Source organism: Copidosoma floridanum, unplaced genomic scaffold (genome assembly GCF_036245765.1).
Source record: "Copidosoma floridanum isolate Cflo_tuat_1 unplaced genomic scaffold, Cflo_Japanese_pri ptg000021l, whole genome shotgun sequence".
In the NCBI taxonomy this organism is placed as follows: Eukaryota; Metazoa; Arthropoda; class Insecta; order Hymenoptera; family Encyrtidae; genus Copidosoma; species Copidosoma floridanum.
Window position 1 is genome coordinate 25,951,195 of NW_028321898.1, and position 21,122 is coordinate 25,972,316.

A 21,122-nucleotide genomic window follows, 5' to 3' on the forward strand; every position below is an offset into this window, starting at 1 on the left:
GCAAACAGCACAAACAGCGTCAACTTTTTATTTTCCATCTTTCAGATTAGTTGCGGCTGGTTTATAGTTAATTAGATGGCTCTACTGTAAGTTGTAATAATTATTTTGATCAGCGCCATCTAGCGGTTTTCATTTTTTCGCCAAAAGTGGCCTCTAAAATTCTGAAACCAAGCATAATGGCTTAGAGCCATTTAGTCAATTATAAACCAGCCGCAACTCATCTTGTAGCTATAAAATGAAAAAATAACGATATATGTGTTTTTGGCGGCAAGTTAACAATTTTTTTTCTACTGAAAAATCGACCTCCTATGTATTCATACTTTTAAAGATAAATTTTTGAATAAAAGATAAATTATTAGCTTGCCGCCAAAAACACAAGTATCGTTATTTTTTTATTTTATAGATACTGAACGAGTTGCGGCTGGTTTATAATTGATTAAATGGCTCTAAGCCTGATTGCTCTGACTCAAAAGTTTAGGGCCACTTTTTAGTTCAGAAATCCGCAACGCTAGATGGCGCTAATCCAAATAATTATTACAATTCACAGTAGAGCCATCTTGTCAATTATAAACCAGCCGCAACTAATCTGAAAGATAGAAAATAAAAAGTTGACGTTGTTTGTGCTGTTTGCGGCAAGTTTACAATCTATCTTTTACTTAAAAATTGACCTCTAAAAGATATTTTACTTATGTTATGGTTTGATAAAATCGACCATATGGCACTACTTACTTACTTAGTAGTGATTACTATACATAACATCACGTACATCTTGCACCGTGCTCTCTTTACCAGAATGATAAAATCAGTAGGCTAAAAATCACAGACGTCAAGGGTCTATTATCTATTTAAGTGCTTCGAAATACGCAATACGGCTGGAGATTAATGGTCACATGCATACTAAAAATATTCAAATTTACCAAAAATGTAACAACTGTCACCCACGCATGCCTCGCGTTTTGGTTATATTGCACGCAAATAGACCCCATCAGTAGACCTCGTTGTCGGTAGCGTCGGCACAGTGCGTCGGTCAACTGACGATACAGCAGGGCCGGTATTTTATTGATGTACCGACGGTTGGCTGACTTGGTCGAATTGCAGGTCTCCCTCTTATCTTGTGTCAACTGTCGGTGCAGCAGGAATTTTAACGCTAGATGTCGCTAGATCCAAATGCAATTTCGTCGAGCGACGTCCACCGATGAGCTTTCGGGGTCTATTTGCGTGCTTCGATATATACGCAATACAACCAACGCGAGGCATGCGTGGGTGACAATTGTTACATTTTTGGCAAATTTTAGTATTTTTATTATGCATGTGACCATCAATCTCGAACAGTATTGTGTATTTCGATGCACGCAAATAGACCCTTGACGTATGCGATTTTGGACCTACTATAGTATATCTATATACATGTCTAGTGATTTACTTCTTCCAGAAATCCCTATAATCTAGGGACTTTTTCAAGACGGTTCCCCTAGAAAATAGTTTGCGTCAGCCCGCAAAATCCGCAACACTAGATGGCGCTGATACATTAAAAATATTTGTTCCTAGTAAATTTTTAGGAGTTAAGCGTGTAGGGTCTACCGGAGCCGCTCCAATAGACCCTCCGCTGTGGACATTAGTGAATATATAGGAAGTGAGCAGATGGACATTAGTGTATTTTTCTAGAAAGTGAGCGTAGGATCTACCGGAGCCGATCCAATAGATCTTCTACTTCGGAGACTAGCAGGTCCACCGGAGCCGCTCCAATAGACCATCTGCTGCGAGCACTAGTGAATTTAAAGGAAGTAAGCGTAGGGTCTACCGAAGCCACTCCAATAGACCCTCCGCTGTATAGTTTGGGATTCCAAAAGGTCATGTGACTCTCGCGATATATACAGAAAGCCTGTGTTATTTTTCCCCCAAGTAACTATATACATATCGCGAGAGTCACGTGACCTTTTGGAATCCCAATACATACGGGCACGAGTGAATTTCTAGAAAGCATACTTAGGGTTGACCGGAGCCGGACCCTCTGCTTCGGACACTAGCCTAGTTACTTTTCCTAGTGAATTTTTTTCAAAAGAAATGTGGTACTTTTTTGGTTCGAAATCAGCCACGCTAGATGGCGCTGATCGTTCAGATCGCCAATTCGCCATATAGTTGTAAAACATAAAACACATCTCAAATTATGTTACTTAATTGAATGAAAACAAATGTCTGTTATCAGAGATTTGTAACAAGTTTTGGTAGTGTTTAAGAGAAGGTGACGCCAAATATCCCCTTTTATGTCATTAAATACACATTTACGTGTTCTCGTGAAAATGGCCTTATACAATTAAACGCTATAGTTCATTTTTAATCATTATGAATATTTTTTTTTTTAAGCGTAAATGGTTAAGTTTACGATATTATTATTTAAGTTAATCATATTGAAACTGTACATATACTTACAAATGAGATGATAATGATACAACGCACATTAATTACGGGAGTGAGTTTGACGACTCCCAAGTACAAGTGCCTGTATGTGCATCGATGTTGATGTAAAATTATATTGTGTCGTTACGAGTGTTACCGTGTTACGACACTTTTTTATAATACCTACATATTTATACGTGCATTAGGCGAAAAATCGTATACGTGTGATATACACAGATATAAATATATGTATATTTTTCGTATGAACGAGTGCAAATATGTTGTTTATATGATGTTGTTTGTAAGTTGTTTTTTTACAGATACAGGACCAAATAACCCTTTTTAATGTTGAAATTCGGAAGAAAAAATAGGATTGTTACGCGAATCAAGAATTATATATATATATATTTGTACACTAGAAACTATATCCATTAAATTTAATTGTTGATAATTTTCAAATCTATTCTTACAAAGACTGCAGTCAGATTCTGTTTTTCATTTCTTGTGGAAACTACAAATAATTTCTGATAACCCCTGAAAAGGTGAAATATAAATAAAGAAAGAAAATAGCTCAATACTTTTCTATTTTTTAAATGTACATCCATTATAATAATTATTATTACAAACATATGAAAATTTGAATAAAAAAAGAATTAAAATATAGAGTGCTTTTTTTTACAACCCATTTCAGAAGCTCAAGAATAAGGTGAATGATTGTAATTCTAAATTGTATCATAAATTATTTTTATTAAATAATCAATCTTAAGATGAGTAACGTACAAAGTAAAAATACATTGCAATGTCGACAAAAGTCTCGTAGGACGCTGGGACTCTACAAATTCACGTATCCACTTTTGCCAAATAATTTTTATTGAGAGAAAAAAAAAAAAAAAAAAATAGGAAAGTCGCTTTTTTCCGCTTTACTCGATATTTATCACATACTTCTTGAAGGTTGCAGCACTTGAATTATGTAACATTAAATACAAATTACAGTAATGAAAGGTGTAAGTCTTTTTTGTTCATGCTCTGCGTGTGAAAAAAAAGGCATATTGTGAGTGTGGCTACAACTATTGTTTTCTCTGATTGTACTCGACTTGCAGGAATCTTTACGAGTACAAACGGTTGTAAAAATGTCGTTGGTTAAAATAATTTTTCTGAATTTTTTTAATTTCGACAGTGGCGACGACACATGAGAAAGTCGGTGCTCAAACGTGTGCGTCCAACCTTGGCAACCGAAGTCGTAATACATCCACAAGCCGAGTACGAGCTAGTATATGGTAATACTGACAGTAAAGAGATTATTCGTCGTATAATGCAGCCTTGGCAACTTTTGTCAAAAGCCCCGAAAATTGTGCGCTCGTTATTTCTTGCATCAAAATGATTCAACAGGTTTCCAGAACTAGAGCCTGATATATTTTATACTGTATTTTGTGCTGAAATACGAGATATTTGAGTTTCATTGTTCAAATCGATCAAGTTACGTGTTTCGTGATAGAACTTGACGTTAAAAAAATTACAAAGCCAAGAAATTACGAGGCTTTGGATCACGTAGACATGTTTCTTTTACAACAAAAAATCCTATTTTGAGGTTTATCAATTATTGATACCAAGACGATCGCTTAAAATACTTACAGCTAACGACAAGGCTATTTTATTACAAAGTACATATCATACGGTTACAAAAAGTGCCTTCGATTTTTTTTTGTAAGAAAAATTCACATGCGTTATGAGCTTTGACTATACGAAGGAGTTTTCTCGTTAAACGATCGCATGAAATTCTAACTTAAAATCGTTTTACAAAATATCCACCAAAACAAACGCATTTTTCAAGTATCAAAAAGTAATAAAAAAAAAAAAAATATCGATAAGGCGAGTACAAGCGTTAATCTAAAAACTAAAACGTATTCTCATTAAAAGGAGACAATCTGAAAAATGGAGAGGAATCAAGAGTGTGCGTAACGTCGTTCGATCGAAATCACATTAGCTTAAACATTAAACAATACATACATATATATATATATATTTATAAATAATATAGTACACATATTGATTCTCGAATAAATAATGGCACGAAAGTGCCAACTTTCAAACTTTTTTTTTTCTGTTTTTTTTTTTTTTTTTTTTTTTTTTTCATTTCAATCCAACAGTGCTCAATCATTCTATGTACAAATTGGGACGTAGGTATACTTAATAACTAATAATTAATAATTGAGTCGTCTCAAGGAAGACCTTTTGGCTTTGAAAATGCACAATTTCTAATAGATACTCGTAACAGAGCAAATCATTTCATAACAGCACGTCGTGTTATGTTATAGTATAAAAACTCATCAAGTCTGCACAAACTCGTGGTTCACTAACAATCAACATAAGACTTATTTCCGTCCTTTATTATTTTCACGATATACTCATGTGAGACATGTACACAATAGGCATTTACCAAAGTACCTATAGGTTGAGAGAAAAAATGTACAATAAGGTTATTTTGTGTTAACTTTTTCTTTTTCCAATTAAAATTAATTACGTATCGAACGAAAAAACATCACTTAAACATTTAATTTCAACGAGTATAAAAAATCTGAATGAAAAATTTGTGCAATCAATTTTCGTTTTTCCTTTCTGGCAGTAACTGAACTTATTATTTATTATCCTTATCCTTAAAGATACTGAATAGATGGTCTTTGTCACGTGGCAATCAGAAGATTCGTTTATACAATTATTTTTATTGAAAAATATGCGCACAAATTGTTTTTTAATTTTTTCAACAATTCATTCGTAACAATTAAATTTTGCATCTTATTGATATTGGCGTACGTTTACTTAAAACGCAAAGCGAAGGCAACAATTCCAACGTATCTACAACTGTCAAGCGAAACTATATTATATTTTACAGAAAATTCTCCGTTTTTCATTCACTCAAAAAAATTCAATTTGACCCCAATTTAAACGGAAATCATACAACCTTGACTTAAAAAACAAATTAATGACTTGTTTTTTTGTATGGAAATTAAAAATTACGCCTTTTGCGCCTCGACGAGACAATCGACACGGAAAATCCAAAAAAGGCCTTACCGCTACGATATACCATTTTGTAATAAGTACAAGAAAAAAATTAAAAAAAGTATAAAGCCCTTAGACTATAAAATCGTTATCATATAACGTTCGTTCGAGTAACAAAGTATCAGTTCTTTTTTTTTTTTTTTTTTACACAAGTCGTGCACGGCAAAGAGAGCAAAGTAACACTTTTGATCGACAATAATCACACGCGCATTTGGACAGTTAAAATCTTATTTACAGGAAAATGCAGACACGTTTCTCGGCAGTTGCAAACTACCAACAACAACAACAACAACAACAACAAGAAGGAGAACAGCCGATCCGAAACCCATAGCCGACTCAAAGAAAGACGGTCTCGCAGTCGCTGGAGCTCTCCTCGTTCTACACGAGCACCTCCAGGCTCTCCCTCGATCTCGCCTTCTGCTGACCAACCACGGCGCCGCCGACTTGATGGACGATCATCGTCCTCTGACTGCCGGTCACGACGACGCTCGACTCCGAGCTCGCCGCCAGCCTGGCCGGGGCCCTCGCGGCCGGCAGGGCGAGCCTCAGCCTGTGCCAGAAGCCCCGCTCGTTGCGCCAGCGCAGAACCTCCGGGCCCGCGACCAGCTCCGGAGTGCGGACCTTGTGGCCGCTCGTCGCTCGGCTGCTCTTGGCGAGGACCGGCGAGGTGGGCACGTCCCTCAGGGCGACGACTATCGTCCGCGACACGCTCAAGCTCGACAGCTGCTTCAGCACTTGGCTCACGTTAGACTCCGTCCAGTTGTTCGAGAGGGACTCGGGGCTCAGGATGACGAGCACGCGCCGGGCACGGGCTGCGTGCGGGCTTATCTCCCGGATCCCTGCAAATGCATTTTGCGTCAGTTTTTTTTTTTTTTTTTTTTCTTCTTCCCTCTTCCTGTATTTTGTTTCATTGAAAATTGAAAGGTAAAATTAATCCTTTTAAGCCTTTGCAAGAAACAAACTGCTGCAATTGAGACCTCGTTCGGGGTGGGCCGACCGGCTAATTACCCAGTCGCGTAAGATTGTGCCCAAAGACATTGTCCTTGCAAGGGGGGGGGGGAAATGAAAAGGAAAACGACGCGTATTGTTTTTGCGAAACGATGAAATGGCGAGTTTTCTCCTCGGTTTTCCGGCTCGCGCAGAGAGAGAGAGGGGGGGAGGGAGTTTAACATCCGAGAAGGCGATGCGTTTGCACAAGCAACTCCTTGGTTCGTAATTAAATTTGATGGGTCGGAGGGATCGCGGCGCCGGTCGAGTTTGAGTAGAGCTAGAGGAGCAAAGGGAGGGACGGAAATCGATCGGTTTTAGACTCACAGTGCTCGCTGAGGCTGGAGAGCTCGAGGGAAGCGCACTTGTAGCGGTGCCTCGTCTCGAGCGTCGATATGACCACGTGGACGGCCAAATTCGTGTCCTTCTCGTGGTAGCAGACCAAAGCGTCGCAATCCTTGCCATCTGGAATTAAAAAAAAAAAAATAAATAAAAAAAAAAAGAAAATGTATGGTACTTTGTGATTTGCGAGTATGGAAATCGTTTTGTGCAGCACCGGCTGAACAATAACCGGCGGATGAATACCAAAATTTTGCACGCTGCGAGTATTCACAGGTGTGCACGCAACGGAGTCGCTTTTGCATGCCGAACGGAATTTCGGATGCGACGAAAATTCACTGCGGCGTGTATTGTGCGGGCGAGAATTGCGCAACCGAGCGATTACCGCGAGCAGAGGGAACCGGTTTTTCCATCCAACTATACATACACCTCGGCGTTTTTTTTTTTCCGGAGACGATAAAAAATACGAGGAAGCGTCGCTGCGTTCAATATTTATCACGTTACGCGAGCTAATTTCGTATTTTAAGCGCCGCAGGTGCTCAGACACGGAAAAAATGATTCACTTGGCACGCGCGTTGTTATCGATGACCCGACTTTTTGTGCTTTATTTCCTCCGTACGTTGACGCTTTCCCAAAGGTGGAATATGTATACATACACGCGTATAGGCAGGTGGAGGAGTGTGTACGTGTTTTATTATTTATAAGGGGATTTTGTTCGAACGAACGCGAGGAATAGAAAAAAAAAGAAAAAAAAAAAAAATGGTCGACGAAGTAGAGGCACACGATGAATAATGCAGCGCGCACCGGACACGCGTTATATTTAGCTCCTCGTGTCCCTATGTATGTAAACTTATAAAACATGCACGCAACGCGATGGGACGTTCGTGTGACGTATCGATGGCATTTATGAGTGATTGAGAAAGACAGGAAAAGGGGGGAAAAAAAAAAAAAAAATTACCATCTTTCTCGAGGGGTGAGAATTTGTCGCGAAAAAAAAGCGTCAGGGGCAGCCAGCAGCGAGCGAAAAACGCCGCAGCCGAGAGCAGGAGGACGAGCACGAGCAGCGACAGGAGCAACGACTTGTGCCACGAGCCGTTTGACGTGGCGAACGCCAGCTGGGACTCTGCAACAGATTAAAAGATTATTGTTTTTTTTTTTTTTTTTTCTTTTTCACATGAGTAGATAGCTCGGTAGATAGTTTGTTGTTTCCCCTCGCTTGGCTTACCTTGGCGGTACAGGTGGACGAATATCTTGACCTCGTCGTCGGCGATGCCGTTGCTGATCTGGCATATGTACTCGCCGTAGTCCTCGAGAGCTACGTCTTCGATCACCAGGTACGCCCCGACGATCTGGCCCTTGTCCCTGTAAACGCCAACAAAAAAAAAAAACAACTCGATTATATTGACTTCCCGTGCACACGTGTATCTATATATATTAAACTAAAAGAGCCCATAAGCGTCGCTCGATTGACGCACTCGCTCGCAAGTGCGCGTCTGGGCTTTGATACCTCGAGAGCCGCTCTTTTATCTCCATTGGGGTATCAAATCACACGCCCTCGGGGTGTATTTTCGGCGCGAATAAATTCGTACGGCTGTTTCGGGCCATTGCACCTATACACTTGAAACAGCCAAGTGCGAAGCTCTTGAAAACTCGAGGAGGAAGGATGTACAATAAGCGTAAAAAAAAAAAAAAATTACAAACGGGGAAAGGAGACTCCGTCTTTTTTTTTTCCTTTCCCAACAAAATTAACAGGAGTATTAGGGGGGAGGAAAAAAAACAGCGTAGGTTCCCACGCTTTGCGACCGAAAACGAGGAAATATTAAAATTACGCGCTTGAAATGATAATTGGACCTTTTCTCCGCGCGCGCGACTCGCTAATTTAATTAGCGCGTGCACACCTTGTTGGGACCGGAAGACGGGTGTGGCGCGGTGCCTTTTTTTTCCACGTCGCTCTGTTTGCCTTACGGTTCGGCGCGCTCGAGATGACCGTTTTTAACGATCGACGCGAGTTGGAGGACGAAAAAAAAAAAAACAAGAAAAAAGTACACACATGGGGCCGATTGAGCTTAGCTTTGCTTGTCGTGCTTAGATGACGACGGTAAAAGAGCCGCTGTTTAAAAATTTAACGCGCAAAACAAGTGCATGGGTGAAATAACAGGTCGAGGATAAAAGAAAAAAAATCCAAATTGACGAGCTGTTATACGCTACACACATGAGCTCGTAGGTTGGTGCCGACGTGTATATGGTTAGTGATCATTAAGTCTTTATCCGAGGTATAAAGTCGTAGCAGCTTCAACGTGCCTTTTCGTCCGCAGCAAAACCCCGGAGCTTGCAACTCCAAAGTATACACGTGTTGCCGTACCTGTACTTGTACGAGTAAATAATTACACCGTAAGCGGCCCTGACGTCGCGTTTTCGGCTTTGTTGGGAAATCGCAGTTATCGAATTACCGAGTTTTAATTAACAAACAGATGCTTTTGGAAAAAAAAGAGTATACGTACGGCACAGCGGAGGAGGAACAAACAAAGTTTCTACTTATTATCGTCGCGGTGGTGCGTTGTTTAATTCTTCTATCTTTCTTTTTGCGTCGGGAATCGCATGAAAAGTTCGTCAAAGGCGATTTAATGCAGTTAAAAGTTGCGCTCGGCAAAGAAAAGTAATAAGCAAGCTCAGGGAGCTGCAATTATATGCCGGAGCGACGCAGGGACGAGAAATTGAAATCCCCTCAAACGAAAGGACATTACGGCTTCACTCTCTCTCTCCACGGGGATTTCAAGTTTTTTTTTTTTTTTTTTCTCAAGAAAATTGCCAAGGGAACCCTTTGTTTTTCCTTTTTCCTTTTTTTGTTTTCTGTTGATTTTAATACAAGGGACAGTGTTGTTACTGCGAGGGTCGTTATTTTTCCACACGCGAGTGATAATTGTACCTATTGTCCTAATTCACCAGTCTAGATACCCTTTTTTTTTTTTCAATGCTCCGCAAAAAATGTTCCTCCCACGACGAAACCCGAGTCCCCGCGGTTCAACCTATCCATGTACGCCCTTTCTCTTCCAAAAAACCACATCGTCGCGACGTCGAGACAAGGAGGTATAACCACGTCGCTAACAATCACATCGAGCACGCGAGTGTACATATAGAAGCGTCGTCATCTCGACACCGTATACACAGTATAATGTATACGTGCAACAAACGAGGTGGAAAGGCAGAGGGGCTCGATGACTGCGCGGATGAAGCTCGTGGACCACCCATTGCACCAAGGATACGCGCCATATGCTCTACAGGTATATATACATTACCGAGGTGTGGGTGGGGGGAGGGAGGACTACATTATATTCCCTTGCTTTACAGGCCTTTGTTCTTGCGCGTCGCTGCAGACTCAACTTTTTTTTTTCTCAACACACTCTCTCTCTCGGCTTGTAAGTACAATCGCGCGAATATATATTTGTGCGATGTACACTCGGTGTTTGGCGCGCGTGGCAACATTTATATAATGTGGGAAATTTTTTAGATTCACGAGCTCGTGAATCATCTTTTGTTTAGGAGCAACAAACGAGACGCGCTTCGCTGTATAAGTCCCCAAGACATTGTCGTCACGATTTTGCATTAGTATCGTCTTCTCGTGTTAATCCTTCGAGAAAAAAAAAGGGAGATTTTGATCGAAATTTAGGATGGGGTGGATTTCTCAAAAACTCTTGGATACGTGGGTGTACTTGTATTCAGAGCACCGCAGTTTTAGCCTAGAAAAGTAATAAGAAAAAAAAAACCCCGCAATGTCACTTTAACAACGAGGGAGCATGGACAACAACAAAAAACAGCGAGTAAAACCATCACATCCCTCTCCATTGCGCATACGCTGTAGGTATGTGTGTACGGGCACAAAGTCACGCGCCAGCCACGTATATAATAGCAGCGCCTCCTCTTTCTCGTGCAGGCTTTGTTCCTTCTCTCCTCCACTTCCGTCTTTCCTTATCCGTTCCTCCTGGTGCACAACCATCCCTCCTCCCCCCCCTTTTGCTATCCGAGAATCAGAGACACTCGAGAAGAGAGCAGCTCGTGCGCTTTGCTCCTGCAAAAAGTCGGATAAAAGCTCGCTCCCTGAAACCGAACCAGAATCGCCTTATCGCCTTCCCTTGGCCCTTATCCTTTTTTTTTTTTCCTCCAGAGCTCTATCGCTACGGACTGACCCTTGGGGCCTTCATTGTTTTCCATATCCCTTTCGACTCGATAAGAGTTAGTGGTGCAGGTACACATGCAAAGAGTAATGATGGCCCTCACTTTAATAAATGCTGCGGTGGCCGGAGCTGTTATGTACACACCATAACATATAGACACACACGAGCGAGATCGTTTATCGGTTTGTGGATACAATTTTGGAAAAAATACCTGTATCATATTATGTGTGGGTAACGTGATCGCGGCGTTGTTGCTGTTATTGTCGATGTAAAAAAATTATTTTTAAGTTAAATCGCTGATGAAAGAGAAATCACTCGAGAGCTGAAAGCTTCGTTAATTGGCATGCGTTGCAACCATGGGTAGAGGTATACACATAGAAGGAGAGCTCAAACGATGGCTCTATTGAAAATTTCGTTTATGGTGTAATTTGTTTTTTGATACGCTCGAATCGTCCATGTATACCTATTCGCCTTTGGAAAAAATTTAATATTACTATACGAGAGAGATCGATGGGGAGGGCAAAAAACGGGGGTTACTAAAAGAACAAAAAATTTAAAACATGAATAAAAGGGCGATGGTGTGGGGGGTAGTTTTTAATAAAAAATGCAAGTGAGCAACTTTGGACGAATTTTCACTTCCATTTATGTGATTGCTGTTTCGGTGAATAATGAGACTTTCCACGCTCTTTTGGCTGTCGAAGGTACAACTTTTATTCGGACATCGAAACGCAGAGCCGTGCGCATCTCCCGAGTAAACGAGGAAGGAGAGAAAAGGGGGTTATTCCTCTCTGTAGTTTGTATCCCTCGGCGAGTGGAAAAAAAACGCAGCAAGGATGAATGAAAAAAATTTCCAATCGCAAAGATGCAGGTAAGAGAAAAAACTCACGAGGAGGAAAATAAGTTTTTGATTCCCGGTATCATGTATATATATATATATATATATAATGTACAATAGCACCGGGGATGCTTTCGATGCGGATGTGATGAACTATATAACAGATATCTTTTTCTTGCTGGATGTATTAATTTTTTTCTTTTTCTTTTTTTTTTTCTTCTCAAAGTAAGTCGACACAAAAGACCAGACGAACAAGAAGAAAAAGGTTTCCGCGTGTAATAAGAAGATGATGGGACATGTCTCCTCGAAAAGTTATTACACTCTGTCGAATTTCTGCAGATTTATCATTACGGCGTACGTATATAAATCATCTCGTATCTATCGAGTCTACACGTATATAATGGAAATAAAAATCTCTCTCGTTCCTTATAGAATCCTCTTCGCCTTGGAAAAAAAAAAAAAAAAAGAAAAAATATCTTTCGATATCTGTATTATCGAAAGAAGAAACGCACCGCTCGATCCTTGGGACGTGAGGGAAAAAAAAAATGTTAATCGAGATGGAAAACCCGATTGCAAAAGAGCGCGCAGCTAACTCATAAATCGATGTGCATGAAAGAAGAGAAAAAAAAAGAAAGAAAAAAAAAGAGCGATGCTCCAAGCGCGCGTGACCGGAGCTGCATTGCAGGGAGAGAGAGAGAGAGAAGATTCCTCCCTTGCGAGCGAGTTACTTCTGCGAACGCGAGAGCGAGAAATCAGCGGCTCGGATCGCGCATACTTGCCGCCACACAATACCACGCCTCTTTGACCGCTGCAACAGCGCATTATGCACGTAATAACGCGCGTCCGAGCGGACCTAAAGTATATCTGGACCCACATCGCGGTTTATTTCCTTTTTTTCTTTCCTTCTCGAAAGCGTGAGAGGATTTTTCTTTTTTGCTAAAATAAAGGCACGCGGAGGAAAGTGAGATCGCGGTGTTTTCGCTTTCGTTAATGATCGCGCGACTTGGTTACGTGACGGGACGAAGGAAGGTTGACCGACGCGTCTTTTTTTTTTCCTCTCAGCGTCGCGTTCCCAAAACTCATTAAAAATTTGTGGAAAACGTAAAAAAAAAAAAAAAAAAAAAAATAGATTACGCGAGCAATGCGAGTCTCGCGCAAATGAGGTAATGGCACGTTTATTTGCACCGATTTGTTGTTGCATCAACGAGTGAGCGCGCGTGCCGTGGAATCCCGTACGGTGCTTGCGTACGTACACCCGTTACAAACCCTGACGGAATTTCACGTTTCCAGTTGTTTGGCTCGAATTGTTTTGCAATTGCTCCACACGCGACAAAGTTCATTTTAAGTGCTTTTTTCTCTTCATTCTCTTTTTTGTGGCGCACTTTTCGATAACGAGCTATACTTGTATATATATATAAATATACTTTTTTTTTACAAGATCGTAATGCCCGTTTGAGGAGCACATCTCTCGTAACTTTAATTGGCCGGAGGAAAAAAAAAAAAAAAAAAAAAAGATACCTTGACGTTAAGGCAACCAACAAGAACTTTTATCCAATGCTAATCGAGGAGCTGCGCACTCTTGGAGTCATTAAAAAACACTTAGGACCATTTATCGAGGCTTCAAGAGCTCCCAGCCCGTCGATGCAAATAGTAGGTACACACGAAACAAATGGGATCGACAACGATAAAACGCATAGATGAATTGTTCCAGAAACTATACCAAGTTGATTCTGCCTCGCCGGTAAATTTGGCGAACTATTCACGTTGCGCTTATTCCTAGCTCGCGTCAGTCAAATTATCGTACATACGTATACATTATGCACTACAAGAATAAAACCGAAAATAATTCACTTGCAATGAGCACATCGTTACATTATACTGATAAAAATATCAAAAAGGGGACGCTTAGTTGTTGTATTAGACCAGCGTACAATATACCTCTCTTGTGGATCCGCGAGTCCAGATAGTTGCCGGCAATCGGATGGAATCCGTATACTGTGCGTATAGTTGTTTTAACTTTGTTTCCAGGTGAAACGCCAACCAATTTAATATTGCGCACGGCAAAATTCCCCGGTAGCCGTGGGCACGGAAAAATACTTGCCATTTCTCATGGACGCATACACACTCGGGGTGTGAAATTAAAAATAAGGGGGTGCGATGATGAAAACTAATGCACTCGGGTATAGAAGTGAAAAAAACACGGCAAGCGCAGCGAGTATTAGCGACAGTAACAAATGAGTTCTCGACAAAAGGTCCGCGCGATGGAGGGAGGGAGCTTTTGTTCGCGGAAAAGCTAAAGGAGGACGTATTAGCAGAAACGGGTGGCGCGAGCTCGGTTGAGTCCCGAGGGAGACTCGAGTCGTTTTTCTGCCGGGAGAGTGATGATGATCGAGCGTACCGCGGGAATGTGCTCTGATTTTCCGTCCCTCTTTTTCCGTGATTGTTGGAGGAGGTGACACGGGCAAAAAAATGAATAAATAAAAAACAATGTAAAAAGTACTTACCGCGAGGCTCGGATGTGCGAGATGCGATCGTAGCCGACGGGAAAGGTGGCGTTGCTGTTGGCCTTTCTCCAGGTGACGGAGATTGCGGCGTCTGGCATCGGAGCCCGGCCGATGTAGGCCTCGCAAAAGAGTCGCGCCCTACCCGCGAGCGGCACCAGCTGCGAGGACGGCCTGTAGGTCGGCAGGGGCCTGCCTCTGTAGTCGTTTGAACTACCACCTGGAAACCATGAATTTTTTTACTATTACTATTATTATCATCGTTGTTGTGGGGGTGTTAAATACAGTTATGTTGCGTCGTTTTGACCATTTACTATACAGATGCTGTTGGTTACACGTTTTTCGCTATGAATAACAAATACAGGAGGTAATTTTTTAATTTTTTAGGTGATTTTTATGACAATAGATTCCTCAATAAATACATATCTTAGTAACGTCCGAAACTGTATATATCTAAAAAAAAACAGCGCCACATATCTTACAAAATGTATAATCAACATTTACCTTTGATTGTGGAGATTTTACAAAAATTTGAAAATAAAAAACGGATTTGAAGTGAGCTGTGATAGAGGGCATAAAAAAAAAAAAAGTTATGAAAAAACGTCATGGAAAAACTTTAAATTGGCCCATACTGGTGTATGTGACCGATGGCCAAATTAGACCAATACCTCTCACAGAAACACATGTACGCATACAGTTTAGCTGGACAAAACGAAAAGCAACAATCGCCAAACTGAGCGTGTCGTCGTCAAAAAAAAAAAAAAAAAAAATCGACTAGCACGCACAGCACAAAGGGAGTCCCCTCAATCACCGTGGCGCGCAAACAGAGAAAAAACAGAGGGAGACTCTCTCGGTGGTGCGCGAAAAAAAAACCGCCCCTCGCCTCTCAAAGCGCCAGTTTCCTGAAAAATCGAGTGATCAACGATTCGCGTCGTACACGCGTGCACACCGAAACGTCATCGCGTCCCCCCGAAATTCAAAGGCAACGTTGATGGATGTACGTGCATCGCAAAGCTTTTTCGTTCTTTCCTTTTTTTTTTCCAACACGTACAAACAGGACGGCGGGTACTGATGTAAAAAACGAGCGAAGCTTGAAAATTACCGCGACGGAGAAAACACACGTGCAGTCGCAAGCGAAACGACAACGAGTCCGAATCCCAATTCTGCCACCGCATTATATAGTACGGCTCTCGTGTGTGTCAGCACATTCGCTAGGGCATAATATATATAAACTTTGGAGTCCCTGTCAATGCATCACATGTACAGGCTATACCTGCTACAAAGTTCCCTCTTGTACACAACTTTTTTTCGACTTTTTCGATGTCACTCCGGTCTCTCTTTTCTTTATTCCTGCCTCATCTTCCATTATCCATTATTTTCACTCGGTTTTACCACGATTATCGAGCAAAATCCATTAGTTCGACAAACCGCGAATTATCAGATAATCGGTCGTCAAACACTAATGGAAATCGCACCGCCATCGATGATCAATCCAAAACCACACGGTTGCCATTACGTCGATTTGCTCTCGTCAAATATTGGAGGGACAGCGTGATACGGTTATTTAATGGCAATAAACGCTCTTGGGGAAGGGGAGAAAAGAAAGAAAAAAAAAAAAAAAAGGAGTATAGACCCTTGATATATTCTGGTCGCGCTGCAAAAGCGCATCCCAACGAAATCAGAGCGAAAGGGGAAGGGCTAAAATAAATAAAACCCAAAGGAAAAAAAAAAGGATATTCGGAGGACGGGACAAGAGTCGAATAACCAACAAGCCGGGTTAGGGGGGTGGGGGAATCAAGTTTGCGAAAATTTTCATCCCAACAAAATCGAATCCACCCTTTAGAGAGAGCCAAGTTCGTTACTGGGTACGTGACGACGCGACGGACCCACGAGCATCCGAGGCAATTGAAAACCCTCCCCCCACCGCCTTATTTTCCCCCGTCGTCGTCGTCGTCCTACACGCGAGAGCAGTCTAGTCTCAGTTTAATTACGAGCCGAAAGCGGCGATCTGTTAATTGAGCTGCAGTTGAAAAAACATAGGAGAAGTTTCACTCGGATGAACGGGTTTATCGAGAGGAGATCTCTCTCTTTCTCCCTCCCCCCGTTCTCAGAGCGCGCCCGTATAGGACATTAGCTCTTGTGTAAGCACCCGATGGGCGGCTGAAACGTAATTTATAGACCTCATTTGTGGTTAAAAAAAAAAAAAAAAAAAAAAAAGAAAAGCGGAAAATTGAAAATTTCGATCGCTACGCGGTTACTTCTCCGTGAAAATGTCATCAATCACGGTAATTGACGTAAACAATTTTTTTAGCAATAAAAAAAAAAAAAAAAAAAAAAAGCGTACCGTTAAATCGGCACTCGCGATGATTAAATTAGCGACATTGGCTAAGAAGAGTTTGCATCGAAAAGTCAAATAATGTACATCGGATGAACTCTCGCGAAAACAATTATTCCCAAGACAAGGAAGGATTAGGAAAGAAAAAACTACTTACCTAGAAAAAAAAAAAAAAAAAAGAAAGTTTGCTCGAGAGAGCCCTGTAGAGCAGCTGCCGGCTCTCTCGCGCGATGGAATAAAATGCTTTTAAAGCGTTGTTGGATGCTCTATGGGTGTATTTGTATAAAGTCGTAGGGTGGGGGGGGTGTAAATACATATAAACACACTTAGTTGGGAAACAAGAAAGGGACGCGCGAAAAAGCGCGAGATTACGGAAAATGGATTACCGAGTCTCCTTCGCCCCCCTCAAATGGAAACTCTCTGTGCGCGTTTGAGTGCAATGGAAAAACACACCGCCTGCTATTTACCGAAGGTGAATAACGAAGGATGTATTTTTTTTTTTTTTTTTTTACAAATCATACTCCCTGTACGTGCCGTGGATTAATTACCTGCTTTTAGAGGGGGTAAACCGAACTCATCGGCGTAATAACTCGAAGCGAAGCGACGACTCGTATAGCCCCGAAATTTCAGCGAAATTTGTCACGCCGCGGGAGATCCAGTTTTGCCTCTCCCCGCACCACGACGCGTCGCTCAGATATCAAAGACGCGTATGTAAAATTAAGTCGCGTTGCAGCTCGACAGTATTGAAAATTGAAAGTAAAAGAAGCAAAAAAAAAAAAAAAAAAAAAAAGTGTCAAGCAAGCGTAGGTACGAAACGTCAGATAATAGAGAAATAAATATACGTATTGTTCAGAGGAGCGAGAGAAACGGGACTCGTGATGTATGCGAGTGCAGGAGACAATAGTCTCGACGCCGCGTGCATGGGTACCTATATAATATGTAGTGACGCAAGACGTACGCGAGATTCCGATTTCAAAGGCTCTCTCTCTCTCTCTATTTTTTCCATTCGCATATACATGTATGGCACTCGCCTGCATTGACAGGTACAGATGAAGAAGGATTACTGGCGTGTGTGATGCAGTGTGGCAACGAAGAGAGAGAGGGACGAGGGGGTACACCTACTTATACGTCACCCGCAGAGCTGTGTAATACTGTTTGACAAATACCGCGGACTCACGGGATTTCCGCGTATACCGGGGGTTATACGCGAGTCGTCGCGACTATCAAAGGACATATACATATATGCATATACGGTCTGGCGTGGAGTCAAGCGGCAGAGAAAAATGGAAGGATCGCGTCGTTTTCCTTTTTTGGTCGCGAGCGCGTGATGGTTGCCGAGGAGTGTAATAGATTATAAGTGACGTGCAATTTTGTAGGTTTTTACAGACTATAACAACGACTAGCGTTTTGTTCAATTGGAAGAGTTTTTGGCTCAAACGGAGAGTATCATTTTTTTTAGTTTGGTAAAAAAAAAAAAATTAGGTTGTTTGATCGGTTTTCCTGATTTTTCCCGAAAAATAGTCCTAATTATACTAAAAAATCAATAAAGTCAATACCAACCGATTGATCAGTTCAATTTAAATTTTCATACCAATAAGTTTATCGGCAATCAGTTGATAATTTACAACAATTTTATTTTAACACCCAAAGTAATATATTTTAGTTTCATTTATTTAATTGAAAAGAGATCGAACAATAAACTAAAAGCCCACGCCGTATACCTGCCATCATCCTTCAACCGGTAAAAATAGTAGTAGGTACAAAGAAGTTGAAAAAGAAAAAAAAGAGAAAAAAAAAATGTTTTTCCTATACTCTAGGAAAACTTAGCAATTAGTTTTAATAAGCCCCTCGCTCGCGAAGGAGAAAAATTAAAAGCAAAGCCCATCGAGAAATTCCGCGCCAAGGCGTGTTTCACGGAATCACGAGGCACTTTGTACGCATACAAATTTGCGCTAGTGGCGGAAATAACAAAAGAAAAAAAAGGGAGGGCACCTTCCTCCCCTCGATAACAAGAAGAGGCACGCTTTATAAGAACAAAGCTCTTCTTCCTCCTTCGTAAGACAAATAAATTAAACACAAGCCGTAACTATACACCCATAAAATTCAACGGTAAACAAATGGTCTTTTTTTTGCACCACTGCTCGTCATCGTCGCGTGAACACACAATTTATGCGTACCCAAGCGGTTCGCATTACACACTCACCATCCCTACCTGGAAGCTAATTCTTATCTATCCAACATCGAGCTCTTCTTTTTTTTTTCCTGCGGTGTATGTAATGTGTGCGTATGTATGGCCAGCGCACGAATAACCTCCGCGCACTTGTTGCACTTTGGTTGTGGTAGGTGTAAGGGTAACGTAAAACACTTTGTCCTCGGTATAATGAAACATGCGTTACGAGGAAGCGAAAAGCGATTAGATGTAGCTCGCAAGTTAAGCTGAAGAGATAAAAATTTACGGTATACGTTAAACTAGGCGTGGTAATCTGGTCTCTTGAAATAATAAAAAGAAGAAAAAAGGATCGATGCATCGATGAAAAAAAAAGCATCTCGTAGACGCGCGAGTACAAAGGTGCAAAGGGTTTGTTGTTCCCTGAGGCGTTGGATCATTTTTCAGTTGTCGATGCGAATCCAAAACGATAGACGAACAAAAAAAAAGGGGGGCTTCAAGTATTTTTATCGTTCCGAGAAAACCGCGAGACGTAACGACAAACGCGGCAGGCGTGCAATTACGATTAATGGCAGGTGAACGACAGGACAGGGAGAGCTCCCCAATACTCCCACGAGTTTTGTCTCCATCCGGTAAAAAAAGAGTGGCGAGCTAAAAAAATAAAAATAAAAATAAAAAAGAGGATGCGAGTATATTATATCGATCGAAAGGGGATTAAAAATGAACGCGGGAGCTTAGGGCCGAAGGAGACCGTGCGAGAGAGACCGGCGCGAAAACGGAAACGAGAGACGATGGGTGCGAGGGAGCATTGGTTCTTGGAAGCGATTCATATAAATATACGCACATAATGTATATACTGTCATCCCAGACACAAGTCTGGGTCATGCAGAGCCATTGGCGAGAGCTACAAGGTAAAAAGCATTATCACGTGGATGGCTATGGGTGAGACTGCAAACAGAGGGGGGCATTGCAATGTTGTCGAAGAACGAGGTGACGAAGGGGAGCTCGAGTGGAATGTTGGTAAAATGGCAAATCTGGTATGATCGCGTCTTAAAAACTTTTTCAATAAAAATTCATGAAAGATTCAGTTGCGTATTTTCACGAGGGGTGGGTTCTTTAATTCCGGATTCAACATTACAGGGACATCAATATTATTAACTTGTCAAATTTTCATCGTCATTAGGACTACGTATAACTTGAAGATGCCAGGACGCCAAATTAGCTGCTCGATGTAACATACGACCCTTTTCAAAGCAGCAAATTTCAATGTACACATATACACTCGCACCTTTAAGTTATGAAGATGACGTTAACGACGTCGAAAGTATTAAAATAGAGAGCAAGTGGGGAGAAAAAAAAAATAGGGGAGTTTATAATCATATTACAAAATTTGAGTTCAATGTACTTATATATATAATAACAGGTAGTATAGGAGTGGATTGCCATCCAATTTGGGGTAATAACAGTAGTAGGTATACATCCGCGTTCGGCTGACACAGAAGACAGTGGCATCGGGCGAGGAGACGCGTACAGCCGTGTATATAGTCTTTAATAAGAAGAGAGTCCTGTCCCACCCCTTTTGCCCTCACTGTGCTCCGCCTCGTCAAGCCACTGCGGAATAAGATACGACGGCCTTAATTGACCGCCAGCCTCTCTGTTCCCCTTCGGCTTAATCTCCCGGTGGACCCTCGCTGTATTAGCTTCTTGCTCGTAAAGGCATACCTGTATACCTTACACACACACTTTGCTCCCCGGCCGCACTAATTGAATCACGGACTCGTGAACTCTCGCCCCATCGTGCACGTGTATTAACCATCTGACGCATTCGTATACACAGGGATATACGTATACAGACCCGATGGGAGATGCAATAACCATATAGAGTCGAAAGAAAGGGGATGGTAAGTTGCCCCCGATGGGCTTTCACGATCGAAAAGCTCGAGCCGCCAACTTGGTGTATTTCTCTCAGCTGTCCGACTCCTGCTCGGGTTGTATATGCATGCAAGCGAGCATCGGCGCCTGGGAAAAACTTGCAAAGTTCATAAGCGCGCGCCAAGTACACAAACAACCCCACCACCGTTGGTCGAAATTCGGAAAAGTGTGCGCCCGTGTATCGCGAACTCCTGCGAGGAGGGGGGGGGGGTACGATCAACTTTGTCGGTGGATCAAAGCGAGGGGGGGGGAAAGAAAAGGAAGAAACACCCCGAGGTATATATACACATGAGGTAATTAGGTGAGCGAACTCGGGATTATATGTGCGCCTCCTCCGTTTGAAAGTTCCTTTGCTTCGGAGGTAAAAGGGGCGGAAAATTCGAGTCGGAAGGAAAAGGAG

At 41.7% G+C, this 21,122-nt stretch overlaps 1 protein-coding gene across 1 annotated transcript in view; it reads right to left on the reverse strand.

The window, feature by feature from the left end:
• Positions 1–5,433: 5,433 nt before the first annotated feature.
• Positions 5,434–21,122, reverse strand: part of LOC106639152 (interleukin-1 receptor accessory protein-like 1-B) — a 66,034-nt gene continuing 50,345 nt past the window's right edge. Inside the window, exons 3-7 of the mRNA XM_014352613.3 lie at positions 14,292–14,508; positions 8,006–8,142; positions 7,739–7,903; positions 6,769–6,906; positions 5,434–6,293 (exon numbers count right to left, since the gene is read on the reverse strand). Of these exons, the coding sequence (XP_014208099.2) occupies positions 5,833–6,293; positions 6,769–6,906; positions 7,739–7,903; positions 8,006–8,142; positions 14,292–14,508 (1,118 nt within the window). The 3' untranslated portion in view covers positions 5,434–5,832. The remainder of the gene's footprint in view (positions 6,294–6,768; positions 6,907–7,738; positions 7,904–8,005; positions 8,143–14,291; positions 14,509–21,122) is intronic.